This window comes from Balaenoptera borealis, assembly GCF_965194805.1.
Source record: "Balaenoptera borealis genome assembly, chromosome: 6".
NCBI lineage: Eukaryota > Metazoa > Chordata > Mammalia > Artiodactyla > Balaenopteridae > Balaenoptera > Balaenoptera borealis.
In genome coordinates this window covers 44,791,632-44,807,561 of record NC_138863.1, presented here as the reverse complement: position 1 = coordinate 44,807,561, position 15,930 = coordinate 44,791,632, and the positions used below count along the sequence as shown (strand labels likewise).

Sequence of the window (15,930 nt, the reverse complement as noted above, 5' to 3'; positions counted from 1 at the left end):
CATTGGCTGAGGGCGGCGCCAATCCCACGTTCGCCTGGCAGGGCGGGACTAAGGGCGGTGCGCTCGGTGCCCGCCCCGCCCCGCGTACATTGCGGGTGAGTCGGGGATCCGCCAGGCCGGGCCTGGGCTCCTGGTGGGACGCTGGCCGGTCTGCTAGTGGATTGTTGTTTCCCACCTCGCGCGAGCAAGAAGGTAGTGTCGTGTGGCTAACGGGTATTCATTCTTATATCGTAAGCTCGAGAGCCTCCTCCCCTCCACTTGTCCCGGTCGGGGCGGGAGCGCCGGCGGCCGCCGTGGGCGCCCCTCCCCCCCTCCTCTCGCGGGGCGGGAAGCGGACGAAGCCCGGCTCGCGGGCGCGCACACCTGGAGAGCGGTCTCCCAGCAGGTGTGGGCTGCTTAATGTCTGATTTGGACTTTCCTGACCAAATGGTGTTTAGGCCTTTGTTGCAGCCCATTCCTCAGATCCTTCTGGGTGCATATCTTAAAGTTGTTGTTTGCCAGGAAGAAACTTTAACCCCTGACAGCCGTAACTCACCCTGTCTAGAGTGTGAGTGAGTGAGGGGTTTTATAATATTGTAGGTTGTGGCATCATGCAAGTGGCGGAAGCAAACTTTTCGGTTAACCATGATTTTTACTGTCATTCTGGGTCTGTCTACACGCTGAAGACAGGTACTTATGTTATATGCTGAGGAAATGTGGGTACCAAGAATTGATCTTCTTCTTCTTTTTTTGGCCGCTCCCCGCGGGTTGCAGGGCGGCTTGTGGGGACCTTAGTTCCCTGACTAGGGATTGAACCCGCGCCCTCGGCAGAAAAAGCTTGGAGTCCTAACCACTGGACTTCCAGGGAATTCCCCCAATAATTGATCTCATTCAAGAACGGGGAGGAAAAAACCAGATTATTTGGAATCATCTCTGAAGTTGAATTTCATAAGCTTGGCAGTACACAGAGTTTTTTTTATTCACATTGCTGAAATAACTTACAATGGCTTTTCAAAATTGGTGTAAGAGAATGTTGACTGTATATACACATATATATGTGTACATATATTGCATTTCTAATGGCCTTATAAAACCAATTAGGTTAGATTTACTACATTTTTTAAAAAAAATAATTATTTCATTGTGTTTTTCCTAAAGTTTATCTATGAGTTCTCTGATCTTTACTTCTTTTTTAGGTACACTGTTAGCCTTAACTGAATTTCCTGATCATCAGCACTCTTTCAGGAGTGTTTGATTTACCTCTCAGCAAATATAGAAGACTGATTCCTGGCATTCCTAGACATTCTTTGCTGTGAGTCGTAAGCCTGGTATCAACCCTTCCACTTTTCAAACGATGCCATTTGGTACACATACGGTGGAATGCTTGTTATGTTCCAGAGGTTGTGCTAGGGATATGAGATTAATGTATCCTCAAAGCACTCTCAGCCAGGAGGAAGGGACCGAAATACAACACCTAGAATAATCTGTGATGAGTTTGGGGTTAGAAATAAGGAAAAGGTGCTCTGGGAGTACAGAGGAAGGACTGCCTAATCTGTTGGGGCAGGGGTTGGAGCTGATAATAAGAAAGGCTTCCTCGAGGAGGTGATACTTGAACTAAATCTAGAAGGGTGGTGAGAAGTCATCAGTAGAGAAAGGGAACCTTATGATCCAAGGAAGGAGTCACTGCCACCACATTAAGAGAGACAAGTTGCATAGTATGACTGGCCTAGTGTGCATTTGGAGAAGAGTGGGATGCGATTAGAAAGACAGAGGTCCAATTGATAAGGAGTTTGGATTTAACCTAGTTAGTAGTTGGAAATCTTTATAAAATTTTGAGTAGGATAGCAACATGATTAAATGTAAATTATAGAAAGAATCCTGTAGGTGGTTGAGATTCTAGGCAAGCTGTCAATTAGCTGGTTATTGCAATAGGTCAGGGGAAAATTGTTGAAGGGCTGAACAAAGGCAAAAGCCATAGGGATAGAGAGGAAAGAACTATTTGAGAAATATTTAGGTAGTAAGATAGACAGGAGTGGGTGGCAGGATGTAGAGAGTGAGGAGAATTTCAAGGATGACTCAAGGTTTCTAATTTTGCTTTGTGAGACTGGATGAACATAGCCTTTGGAGTCAAACATGACAAAATATGCAGGTGTGCATCTGTCACTTAATAGTTGTGTGATCTTGGAACAAGCGATCAAGCTTTTAAATCCTGTTTGTGATAGAGGAATGACACTATACATAAGCTTGTTGTGAGGATTAACTGGAATAATTTTATATATGTATTTAAGTAACTTATGTTAGCTGTTATTTGTATTATCAAATAAATATAGCAAGAAAGACAGTTAATTAGAGAAAGATGTGATCTCTTTGAGACATGTTGAATTTAGGGTGCCTTTCTGTCATCTAAATGATGATATTTAGAAAGTAGTTGGAAATAAGGCCCTGGATTCTAGAAAAAAGCCTGGTTAGGAGATACAAGTGATGAAGGGGATGATATGGAGTCCAGTTAAAATAGAATACATAAAGGGAAGGAGTTAAGGCAATGGTGACTTGCTGGGAAGGAGGTCGCTTTTCCTAATGTTTACCTTGGCATGAGGTAGGTGCCGATAAAATTATTTTTCCTGGCCACTTCATTAATAATTATGAAGTACTCACCTTGAGTGAAGTACTCTGATTACTCTGTGTTGCATCCAGAATTATATAATTCCGTGCATTCAGAGGTTGTATAGGTCAGGACAGGGGTGTGATAAGCAAGCCAAGTTCTTTCGGAATGGGAGGAAAGGGTCATTCCTGGCTGGGTGATCAGAAAGGACTATGTTACAAATGATATTGAAACCGGGTCTAGAATGATAGATAGTATTGCATTAGGAGAAAATGGAGGTGCAAATAGGGTGGGATTGCTGGTAAAGGAAGATTGAAGTTTTTGACCTTGGTCACAAAGAACGGTGAGTTATTAAGAGAAATAGCAAAGTTAAGTGGGAGGTATGGAGGGTGGAACAAGAAGATAAGTTCTATTTTATAAACCTTTTGAGGTAGCAGTGACACTGATTGTAAGAAATGCCTGTCTTGGGAAGAGAGAGATCACTGTTGGGATGTAGATTTAGATGTTATTCTATAACATCTAAGGTTATAGGGTTTTGGGTATATAAGAAGAGGGGAGAGGGATTAGGGAATGCCCATTTTTCTGGGAAGAGAGTGAAGAAAACATGAAGAGATCCAAGAGGTATTGATGGATGGTATAATCCTTGAGGATAGGCAGTATCATCAATGTCACATGCTTCAGGGATATCAAGGAACGTGAATCCTGAGAAAAGAATTTGATGATTTAAGAGCTCATTGGTGAACTTGAAGAAAACAAAATCCTAACAGTGGTTGTGTAAGCTATTTTGCAAGGGTTTTAGAACTGAGTTGGTGATAGGGAATTGGTGACGGTGAATACAGGTTACTTATTCAAGTTTGGCTTCATAAAGAAAAAAGATAATCATAGAGTTAATAGGGTTGAGGGAAGAATTTTTTGTTTTTGTTTTCAAGACCAAGAGGCCTGGAGGAGGGATGGGACTAGATAAAGAAACTAGGTGAAAGTGTTAGTTTAATAGAAAGAGACATTGGTCTGAGACTGAGTGAAGAAGAACATGGGTAGAGGTGGAGACATTTTAAGAAACCAAAGGACACAGTGTGGTAGAGGAGGTAAAGTGTGTAAAGATAGAGTTCATGCTGTGGTCTGCCTTGATCTCAGTGAACTAGAAGAGGGAGAAGATTGGGATGAAATTAGGGACTTTCTGGGGAGAAATAGAAGATTTTGGAAGAGAGATTATAGAGAATGAGACAGAGATGATGAGATTAATAAAGAGATTAATTAATCTCTGCAGAAGGAGGGAAGGTTGAGGTGAGGCTAGGTTTATACGCCAAAGCTTGCTTGATAAGTGTTTTTCTTAGATCCCTGGGACTCTCAAACTAAGGAAGAAGACTTCTTAAACCCAGGCCTAACCTGATACCAACCACTGGGTTAGCTCCTGTGGGGCTAGGGGTTAGACGTGTGTTGGGGGGTGTGGTATTCATGTAGTAGTTTGGAGGAACTCAATTTAGTCCAGAGATCCTGGGATTTTTTAGCATGTGTATGCCAAGCACTATAATAAGTTGTATACATTATCTTATTTACTTCTCACCACAACCATATGATATCATTATTATCTCTATTTTGTAGGTTAGGTGATTGAGTTTTAGAGTTTAATTTTAATTTCCTCAACATTATATAGCTATTAGTGTATAATAATAATTAGTGGCATATTTTTCCATTGTGCTAATCAGCTTTGCCTTGTACAAAGCAAAATATAGTTATGAATTGTGAACAGTTAACACCATTCAGAACTCAGTATATTGACTTCTTCCCAGAAATGCATCCCTTAAAATTTTATGTAATCATTGTAATGGCTATACTCCATTTCTTGCTCAGTTACTTATTCTTAAACTTTATGTGACTCTGCTTGTTTTACATCTTAAGTGGCCTGAGAAAGAATCCTAAACAGAAACCTTTTTATTTGGTTTGGTTTGTCTTTGGCATTGTTTTGTTTGTCTCTAGATTCCATAGGGTCAAATCATCATGTGCGCATGTAACTAGTCACGGTAAATTAAGGAAGTACCTAGGGCTCCTCCCCCACCACCACCATTTTATTGTCAAATAAAATCATGACTCTAGAGGAATTGCATGTTGTCAAACTAGTATTTTTTATTTTCCTGAAATCTTTTCTGAGTTGGGCATTAAGGTAGATGCAAACCCCACTCCCTGCAAATTTTACGTACGTGCTTTTTTCCATATGAAATTTTTTTGTTTCTTTGTTTGAAAAGGTTTCAGACAAAGGGTTTTATGGCTAAAACAATTACTGGCAGAGAGATTTTGGATGTACAAGTTGGATCGGCATGTAAAGGACCTTGAAGGCCAGCATATGGATTTGAGCTTTATCATAATTTGGCTTTGGGGAGCCACATGATTAGAAAGATGTTTTAGACACAGTAGTGCATAGGATAGTAATCTGATATGATATGTCTGGGTATGACTAGTTTAGATTAAGAGTAATTCTAGAGTCTAGATTTCCTAACTCTAAAGAGCTCAATAATTGAAAGAGATGTTGTAATTCATCAAAATGTGTAGATGACTAATGATGTTCAAGTGCAACTGCCATTAAGGCACATGACTGACATTATCTGCATATCAGTTGACAGCACCATCTGGTGATTCCTAGCCAGACACATCATATATTACACTTATTGCACAATTATTCTTATCATTCTTCAATTAGTAACATAGTGTGATTTACCAACAAATTTCTCTCTGCCTTAGTCTTATAATATGGAGATGATAATGGCATCTATTTTAAAGGGTATTCGTAAGAAATAAATGATTTAATATTGTATGTGCTTAACAGCAGAGCCTGACATACAGTGAGGCTCAATAAATACGCGTTGCTATTATTGCTGCTGTTGTTGCTATCAGTTCTGTTAGGAATGTTTAACAATTTTTATTTTTACAACTTATATTTTATTTTCTAGCTACTCTGCTAAAAGCTAGAATGAAACAGCTGCCGGCAGCAACAGTTCGCCTCCTTTCAAGTTCTCAAATAATCACTTCAGTGGTCAGTGTCGTAAAAGAGCTCATTGAAAACTCCTTGGATGCTGGTGCCACAAGCATAGATGTTAAACTGGTGAGTGTCCCTGAGATGTTGCCAAGTACCTTTAAAGCAAAAAAGGGTTGGACAGATGTTTTCTCCTTAGAATTATTACCTCTTTTCTTTATATACCAGTAAATTATTCTTAGGACATTGAACCCTTTGTCTGGTTTAAGAGTAAATTTTTAAAAATAAGTTTTAATTTAGATCAGTGTTACAGTAACATTAAAGGAAATTATAAAGGAAAGCTTATTCTAAAGGACTCTATCACATAAAACATGAATTTAGTTTGTCTGTATTTTCTACTAATACTTATCCTTGGTTATTTGTGTTTACTTGTTTTATATATTCTCATTTGAATTTTGTTTTTTCTACCTAATCTTATTTCAGAACTGTGTCCCTTGTTGCTTCATAGTTTTCACATTTTTAAATTTAAGTGCTACATATTAAATCATTTGAGTTAATAATGACTTATGACTCTTATTATGATGTATTACAATTAGTCTTCAGGTCTACTTACCCTGTTATAAGTTACTAGCTCATGGAGGTAAGGTCTATATTTTTTTGTGTCCTCTATCCCTCTCCAGTATCTGGTACATATATGGTAAATAAATTTGAGTGAATGTAAGAATACATTTTTTGTAATCTCCAAATTATCAGATACTCATATTATTTCTGGTATTATGGCATTAGAAAGACTACTGATACGAATATCTTTGTAGGAAAGAGACCTTTCCTTTTCATATACATATGCATATATTATATATATGTTACCCATTTGCTCCTTGTAAAAACTCTATGAATTAGCTACTGCTATACTCATTTTATAAATAATTGAGGTTCTGAGAACTTTCCCAAAGTCATGTAAGTAGTAAGTACTGGAGCTGAGATTGCAATCCAGGTCTTTATGACTCTAAAACTCATTCAGGATCTTTCCTCTATGCCAGTGGTTTTCATAACATTTGGGTACATCAGTAATTTTAGGGAGTCTGTTAAAACAGTTATTGGGCCGCAGAATTTCACATTCTAAGTAGGGCCCCAACTTTGTGTTTCTAACAAGTTTCTAGTTGATGCTGAGAACCGCTGTTCTATAGTGTATCAAACCGCTACTTTGGTTTTAAATGATATAGTAAAAGCTTTATAAACATGAAAAAATTAAACTGAAAGAAAGACATTTTCTTTTTCTTAGACATTTTATGTAGTCAGTTCAGTCTGATTAGAATACAGTTGATAATAGTTAAATAGGATTATATAATTATATCTGACAAATTTAACTTAAGAATCTTAGGCAGGCAAACATATGTCTTGTTCTCAAAGTTCTTGGAAGAAAAACACAGTTTTTAGAAATAGTTTTACAGAGCCAACAGAAGTCCTCTTTAAAAAGTAAATTAAAGTACACATTTTTATCCTGCTGCATATTTAAGTCTCTTGACGTTTGCCAGTTCCTGCGTTGTAGAATTTTAGAATAAACAAGTCTGTTGCTTTACATAATAAGATCTGTTTCATTATAGTTTCATACAGTAATAACTGTTCTGACTAGGAATGTTTTCGTAATTAGTAAATTAAACATGTAGATATTATTTTAAATATTTAAACAGATCTTTGTGGTATTTTACTCAGGCGCCTGGAGTTCTTATTTATATTGAAAGATTTGCATTTCTATAGTTAATTATTTTTCTATAAAATGAAGCAGACAGGCTATTCCCAGAAAGATAATTTTTCGATGGAGGGAGAGATAAGAAACTAAATCTTAGGTGTCTCCCCGCAACACCTTTTATTTCTAATTTATCTAAAAAGTAATGACACAGTATTATATAATTTTAGGTTATTAAAAAGTATTATTTTTAAATAGCAGAGTCATTATAATTGTAGGAAGATTTTTTTTTCCCTTTATAACATGCATTTAAGGCCATACACATAAACTTTGTGAAGTAAAGCTTACGATAGAGGCTTGCTACCAAATTTAGAATATGGTATTCATAGAAAGTGTGATCACTCTAGGAATTTAGGCTTTGTATTTGTCATGTATGCATATTTTTAGTATTAAATTACCAGTATTAAGCTATGATTTGTTTTTTTCCCTCCATTTTCAAATTAAAAACTCTCTGAGATTGCCAATTAGCTATATTTTCTCAGCAGTCTGTTAGGTGACTATTTGCAGAAAGAAATTTAGAAAGTTATAATGTAGCAGATTTTTATTTATTTATGAAAGCAACAAGTAGCTCAGGGACAAAGTATTAAAAATCAGATTGAATAATGATGATTGCTAGACTCTCGGTGGGTAGAACCAGCTGGTGTTTTTGATGGTGATGGTATTCTGTTTTATATGAGAGATTATATATACAAAGGTGTATATAACTTAGAAGAATATTTCTGGGCAAGTTCTAACATAAATTTAAACATAAATACCTATCATACTGAAACAATTCTAAGGAACCTTGAAGATCATACTGATCTCCTTATTTTACAGTTGAATCTGAGTCCAAGGAAAACAAGGGACTTGCCCATAGTACCATAACTAGGATTTGGTAGAGTTAAGAATTTAAACTCTTACTTCTTTAATGTTAAGTTTCCATAAAAGATAGATAAATGACGAAACCATTTCACTTGTGTTACATTCTGTTTGTAAATGTGATAATAGTTTAATGTCCTTATATACTAAAAGTACTGTTTAACTTTCATAGGAGAACTATGGATTTGATAAGATTGAGGTGCGAGACAATGGTGAGGGTATCAAGGCTGATGATGCACCTGTGATGGCAATGAAGTACTATACCTCAAAAATAAGTAGCCATGAAGATCTTGAAAATTTGACAACTTACGGTTTTCGTGGAGAAGCCTTGGGGTCAATTTGTTGTGTAGCTGAGGTGAGGTAATTTGTATTGACTATTTTAGTGGTTTCATAATAACACAATATTAGAATTAAGAGACAACTCACCCAGAATTTGGCAAAGAGTTTTTTTTTATTGCGTAAAATATACATTTTATTGTGTAAAATATACATAAAATTTACTATTTTAGTCATTTCTAAGTGTACAATTCAATGGTATTAAATACATTGACACTGTTGTGTAGGCATCACCACCATCCATCTCCAGAACTTTTTCATCATCCCAAACTGAAACTATGCCCATTAAACAATAAACCTCTATTCTCCTTTCCCCCGTCCACTGGTAACCAGTATTCTACTTTCTGTCTCTATGAATTTGACTGTTCTAGGTGTGTCTTACAATTGAAATCATACACTATTTGTCGTTTTGTGTCTGGCTTATTTCATTCAGCATAATGTTTTTAAGACTCATACATGTTGTAACATGTATCAGAATTTCATTCTTCTTAAGACTGAATGATACTCTGTTGTATCCATTCATCTGTCAATGGACATTTGGGTTGTTTCCACTATTTGGCTCTTGTGAATAATGCTGCTATGAATATTGGTGTACAGATGTCTGTTTGAGTCCTTGCTTTCACTTTTTTGGGTATATACCCAGAAGTGGAATCACTGGATCAAATGGTCCAATAGTCCCCTCTTATCCATGGTTTTGCTTTCCATGGTTTCAGTTACCACAGTCAACCACTGTCGGAAAATATTAAGTGGAAAAATTCCACAAATAATTCATAAATTTTACATTGTGCACCATTCTGAGTAGCATGATGAAATTTTGTGCAGTTCTGCTCTGTCCTGCCTGGGACGTGTATCATCCCTTTGTCTTGCATATCCACGTTTTATACACTACCAGCCTGTTAGTCACTTTTTAGCCATCTGGGTTATCAGATCTGTCAAGGTATCATAGTGCTTGTGTTCAAAGGAACCCTTATTTTACTTAATAATGGCCCCAAAGTGCAAGAGCAGTGATGCCAGCAATTCAGGTATTCTCTTACTGTGCCTAATTTATAAATTAAACTTTGTCTTAGGTATGTATACATAGGAAAAAGCATAGTATATACAGGGTTTGATACTATCTGCAGTTTCAGGCATCCATTGGGGGTCTTGAAACATGTCTCCCGCAGATAAAGGGGACTACTATAATTCTGTTTAATTTTTTGAGGAATGGCAAAGTGTTTTTCAGTGGTAACATTTATAAGAGGAAAAAATGGTTTAGTGATCCACTGACTTGGAAAAGTATTAAAATTAAACAGGTATCTTAACTATAAGCACTTCTCAGAGCCTTTACTGTACTAAAGTGCATTGTGAATCTCTGAGGTTGGTGGTTTATAGTACAGACATTTCCTGCACTTACCTGACTATGAAACTCTTTTATTGAGACACATATCACTGTTATTCTGTTGTGCTGTGGAATGCACTCTGGAAATACTACTGTAGTCAATACAGATAACTAGGTTGTGCTCTAGAGATGTGCATTGACTTGAGCTAAACCCTAGCTAGAACTTTGCTCTCCTGACTGCTAGATGTTTTCAATTTCTATGAACCCTTAAGTTCAGTGCCTGACCCACTCCATTGCATAGTACCAGTTATACGTCACTGCCTCTGCCCTAGGTTACGTAACTAGTTTGTGGCAAAGCCCATCTAGAACCTTGATCTCTTCATTTCCATGTATCTCAGTTATGTTTGATCACTAGTTTCTTTGTGCTGTACTGTTATTCTGTGTGTGTTAGGCTCTGTTTTATAGTGTGATAGTATCTGTGTGCCAGTGAGTGACATGGTAATTGTGAGGGTCTCTTTAGCTACCTAAGTTTGCCCAGTGACTGTGTATCCTTTCTTTTGTGCTTAGGCTGGCAGACCCTGTTTGGGTGAGCGTGCGCAGGTGCAGTAAAATGATAGGACTTTATACTTATTGTCCCAGAAAAGTGGCAAGGACATGAGATATTGTTGCTATTTCTTTATTTAGTAGCCTAGTCTCCCCAGCAATGATATATTCTCCAGGCTTATTTTGGTCTTCCCTTGACCCTTCTGCCTTTAGAATGCTGGCAAAGTGTAGGTTTTCTGTTTTCTGTGGAAAGGGTCCCAGCTAGCTATTCACTTACTCTTTGACTTCGGGGCTCTGTAAGCTGATGGCTATGTAAGAAAGAAAAGTTGTGGGTTGGGGAAGAGGTGGGGGTTAAAGTGGGAGGTTTTGCTGTTCTAGCACAGAGGACTAAGGGCCCTTGCTTGTTATAATCCAGATGTTCAGACATCACTAAAGAAGGAAAGACCTTGTCATTCGTTAAGTGCATTCTGCTTAAAATCTCTATCCAAAATCTAGCACACCGTGTGCTTTCTCTGTCTTTCTCAGCTCTTGCTTTATTTAGAGTTCACTGAGTTTCCAAATAGATTTTAGGGAAGAGCAACTAGAGGGTACAACTGGCCATTGCCCATTTTTATCCCCAGAGACTGTATATGGGAACCTATAGCCCTAGAATCTTGTACAAAGAGTCTGTTTTTAAAATGGGGTGGGATTTGTACCAAGGGAGCTTTGAAGCTCCCAGTGCTAGTACTACTGTTGGAGTTCTCAGTGGCTATTTTAGAAATCATATAATTTGTTTGAGAATAAAAGTATTCGCTTTTTTAGCTGTTGTCCAAATTTGGCAGATAGTTGTTAAGCTTTATTTTGGCAAGTATTGTTGAATAATATATTGTTCAGCTTTTCTGTATTTTCTATAAGATGTATATAATAACCTTTCAGAACTGAAGTTGGTCATTATCAACTTTGTCTGCTAGGTGGCAGTACTATACTTAGTCTTTTAAAATACATTGTACATCAGCCATGATTTCTCCAAATTTTCACTGTAGTTCTGATTTTAGATGGCAGTTTTGCAAGTCCTTATCCAGTGATACTCTCTATCTTGTTTTTTTATTTGATTACTTAAGCCCACTTGATATCCAGGTTTATCATTTTGCCTTGTTTTATTTTTGAGGCATTTGAATGCCTTAAGTGTAAATGTTTAAAGTAATTTTGTTCATCAAAATCACAAAAGGAATAAAAAAATTGTCAAAGTATCACAATAATAGAAATCTATAAGCTTTAAAAAAAATTATGTTCAGTTTACATATTGCAATGTCAAGTGTTTATCTTAGAAAATATTCCAGTATTTTATGGACTCTCTTTTCTTGTAAGTCTTTGGGAAAATCACACATAGATAAGTGTGTGTGTGTGTGTGTGTGTGTGTGTGTGTGTGTGTGTGTTAATATTTATGTATGTATACTTCAGATCAAGATTTAGACCATTATCAGCATCCCTGAAGTTTTCTCTCATGTCCCCTCCCATTTAGTACACCTCAAAGGTAATGGCTATTCTGATCTCTGTCAACATAGATTAGTCATACCTGTACTTGAACTTGATCTGAATGGAATCTTACAGTAAGTACTATTTTGTCACAGATTTTTTGATGATTTAGATTTGATTGTTTCTTATAAAGGGGACTCTTGTATTAGTAGTGGACCCTTACCCACCTCATACAGGGCAACCTGCATCCAATGACTGACTAGTTGATGCGGGGTTGTAAGGGCCTTATTCTAATTCAGAAGCACCTCTGCCATGCTGTTTCTGCTCCAGAGTGCCCTCCTGGCGTCTGCCAAGGCCTTGTGACCGTGGCACAGCCTCACTTCTCTTTCTGCCCTGCCCCCACAAGTGATCATCTCTGGAGCACTCCCCAGTGCTGGTCTCCATCTCAGTCTTTTATGGTTTAGTCTCCTTATATTACTGATAAGGAAAACGAGGTCTTGTGAAGCCAAATGCCAGGTTTTCTCACCCCAACTTCAAAACACAGTCTAATAATCAGTTGGCTAATATTTCAGTATCTACTGTATGCAGGGTTCTGTGCTAAGTAGTTTACTTCAGAGGAACTGTGCACAGTGAAGTAAATGGAATATGAAAATTGTGACCTGTTTAGAGACACATAATATATCCATGGCAAAGCCAAAAATTCATTCACAATTTCATGCTTCTCAGTAATGAGTTTTCTACAGTAGGTCATGCTGCTTTCTTACTAGCATGGTTATAAAGGTATTTATAAGTTTAAAAATACCTCATATTAAAATAATAAATATACTCAGGCCCACAGTGCTCAATAGAGAGGTTATCAAGGAGTAGTCAAGTTGAAAATTATATGGGAGGGTTCTGAATAGTATTTCAGAAACACAGAAAGTAATACCTGGTTTTTAAGGTCAATTACATTTAAAAATTAAAAATTGTTATTCAGCAAGGCAAATTAATGAGTGCTTCTTTGGGGAAAAAATTCACTTTTTAAACAATATTCTTTATCATTCAGAAATAATTGAAGTTTCAGGTATAGAAGTTGCATGTTTATTTTAAAGGCTCCAACTTATTTTGAAAATCTTTGGATAGAGATTGCAGTTACATAATAAAAATTAGTGATTTGGTCATTTTATCTGCCAGACTAACTGACGTAGATAATTTTAAAGTCATACAGATGTAAATCATCTCAGACTCGGTAGACTGATAATATGCAGTTGGGATATAATTTTGTCACACTATTAAACAGCCATCATCCAAAACTGTTGAAATTATTTTTTGTTAGATTATTTTAAAGATGTTAATAATTTTAGTTATAAAAAGAAAAAATTAAGTAGACTTTCAGCAAAATTGGCTGAAGAAATTTAAAATACATCTAATTCTGTTTTTTTGTTTATACATTTTAAAAGAATGGGCAGTTTTCCTAATTTGTCAATTATAAAATGACTTCCAATCTTAAACAGTCCAAAAGAGTAAAAAAAAAATTTATATCTACAGAGTGATATATTGGTATTTAAAACTGGAATTACTGCTTCCATAATCTGTGATGAAGGTGTCAGTGACTGAAACAAATTGATGCGGTTTTTTAAAAATTGTACATCAAGCATAACTTCTCTTGAAATTTATTGTTGTTTGTGGAGCAATAATTTTGGGATATTTGTCAGTCTTCAGTGTTAAATTCCTGATACTAATTACTAAGTATACTGACTAGAATGAACTAGAAATAGTGAAAATCCTGTTTTGACCTGTTCATAAAATTTTTTAAGAAGACTCTTTGTATATATTCTTCCTGTTACATAATAAAACACACAATAAAAGATTTTATTTCCTTTTAGGCTGATATTTTATATACATTATGTTAAAAATGATCTTTTTTTCTCCAAGGAAATATATGAGAAACTCATAAGTTTTTTGACATAGATTTTAAATGGAGGCTAAATTGCATCTCAGTTTTCAGAGGAATACAGAACAGTTTTGATATGTTTTGTTTTCTTCAAATTAGAACACACTCTGGACGAAGATTCAGAAGCCTAATTATCATTTCCAAGAGTTTAAATAAGAGAGTTGGCCAAAGGCATAAAACAGGTTCACTTTTCCGAGAGCCAATTTTTTTTTTAATCTATAAAGTGCAGATAATGATTTGAGAGTTAAATGAAATAATATGTATTAAAGTATCTAGAATATGGTCATGTGCCATGCAGATGAAAGTTATTTTTATTCTGGACTTGAATGTGAAAAGTAGCATGCGTTTGTATCACGTAAGGTGATGGCGTCATCAGGCTTGCTCATTCTCTTGTTGGTAAGCAGTATTTCACCTTAACTTTCAAAGTTTATGCAGACTCCTCAACGTTTTCAGGAAATCCTTTCTAAAATTTAACCGCCATTCCTAGGTAAATTCCTTCTAATTCTCACCAATGGTCTTTATTCTGTAGCTTAAGTTCACTTTTTTTCTCTTGTTTTTTCCCTGGGAAGAATTAGAGGAGTTGCCAGCCATCCTCTTGCATAAAACTCATGTTTATTGATTCATTCATCCAAATTTTTTAAAGTGGTTATAATGTGCTGTGTGTTATTTTGATCTATCAAGTTCATTATACGTTTTGTGATGAGATGATAAGGGATGTATAGATTTGTTTTTGTTTTATGTTACATTAAACCTCCATGGCTTAAGGGGGGCAGAATGAGAAGCTAAGTCATTCTGTTTTGAAGATGGGAGTTGGGATGCCCTTATCTGTGGTTCCACATAGCTGTAAAAGAGTAGTAGAGGGAAGCCTCTAGCTTCATTCTGCTGTTTCCTGCTTCCTGTTCCACAGTGTAGGATACCTGCTGTGTCCTTTAGAGCCATTGTGGTAGGGCTTTAATTAGGAATAGGCACAGGATTTTTGAAACACTTGGTATATCCTGCTTCCTAAATAAATGCAGCCTTCTCACAAATAATAAAACTCTGCTGAAAGGAGAAAAGCCAGGGCCAAGATCTCCCTGTTGCTAGTCCCCCTCAGTGGACTATCTGGAGGAAGGCTCTGAAATCATAGTATACAGTTATGCACAGGCAGGCAGGCATACTCACACAGAGAAAGAAAAAGACATTTCAGTGATCCATACACAGTCCATATTTTAGCTGAATCCTGAGGACCATTTACCTTAGTTTTCAGATTCGTGTTTTTGTGCCAAAGTATTTGTCCAAAAGTCAGCAAAAACAAAACAAAAAACCCCACAAAACTTTAATATGATTATCTTCATTGAATTTTTGTCAAGAGAGGATATTTTTTTCTCATGAATTGCTAGGATACATCCTAAGCTTTTCAATTTACTTTCTTTCTAAAACATTGAGAAAAATTGTGCTTATCTAAAGTTTAAATGCTTTTATGTAATTTTAACTTTGTAATAGTACTATAATTTCTTGAAACTCAGTAACTGGACCAGACAGTCAGTTTTTAATAACTGATAACTAATATAACCTCTAAGGACTTCTAAAACTTCTTTTAAAATAAACCTCTCATTTTAAAATTCTTTAAAATAAATTTATTTATTTCTTTTCTTGACACCACTAGATTCATTCACTGCCACAGTTCCTCAGTGTCTCTAGTAGGAAGCACCAGTAATAATTTGTAATATTGGAGATGCTCCTGATGGTGGAGTTACTACAGATTGGAATGTGTTAGCTGCTTCACAGCTAACACATTCTGAACCTGTGCCTCGTCCAAAAAAAGGTTTCCTGCCCAGGACACAGGGTCATATGATGAAATGAACTCTTGAAATACAATTCCTTCCTTTGAGGAACACACTGTATTTCATGAATTTGTGAAACGTGCTTAGGCGTGTTATCCTTCACTGTCTTTTGAAGTGAATTGCAAAGGATTTCCTATCTAAATAAATTTCATAGTACCCTAAACATTCTAGTTTTTTAAATTTTGACATTGGAAAACAATATTGTGTTCTCTTTTTTTTACTATAACATAAATGTTACATTATGACCACTAAGGTCCTATTTTGTTTTTTAGCACTTCAGTTTATTCATCTTGGCTGGAGTATATTTATTATTCACTAATGTGTTTAAAGGATGAACATGTTAATATCTGTAAAATGCTCTTAAGTAG

General features: G+C 36.2%; 1 protein-coding gene across 9 annotated transcripts in view; it reads left to right on the top strand.

Annotated features, from left to right (window-relative positions):
• Positions 1-65: 65 nt before the first annotated feature.
• PMS1 (PMS1 homolog 1, mismatch repair system component) overlaps positions 66-15,930 on the top strand; it is an 84,603-nt gene continuing 68,738 nt past the window's right edge. For 5 of the 9 annotated variants that reach the window (XR_014246127.1, XM_082397327.1, XM_082397329.1 and 2 more), the window contains exons 1-4: positions 66-192; positions 1,176-1,291; positions 5,527-5,678; positions 8,327-8,509. Coding sequence is in view for 7 of the 9 variants with exons in the window: in XM_082397327.1 (XP_082253453.1) it covers positions 5,547-5,678; positions 8,327-8,509 (315 nt within the window). In the remaining 2 variants the exon portion in view is untranslated. Of the gene's footprint in view, positions 214-1,175; positions 1,292-5,526; positions 5,679-8,326; positions 8,510-11,920; positions 11,941-15,930 lie in introns of those variants that run through there. The other 4 variants (XM_082397325.1, XM_082397326.1, XM_082397328.1 and 1 more) reach the window with 4 other exon arrangements.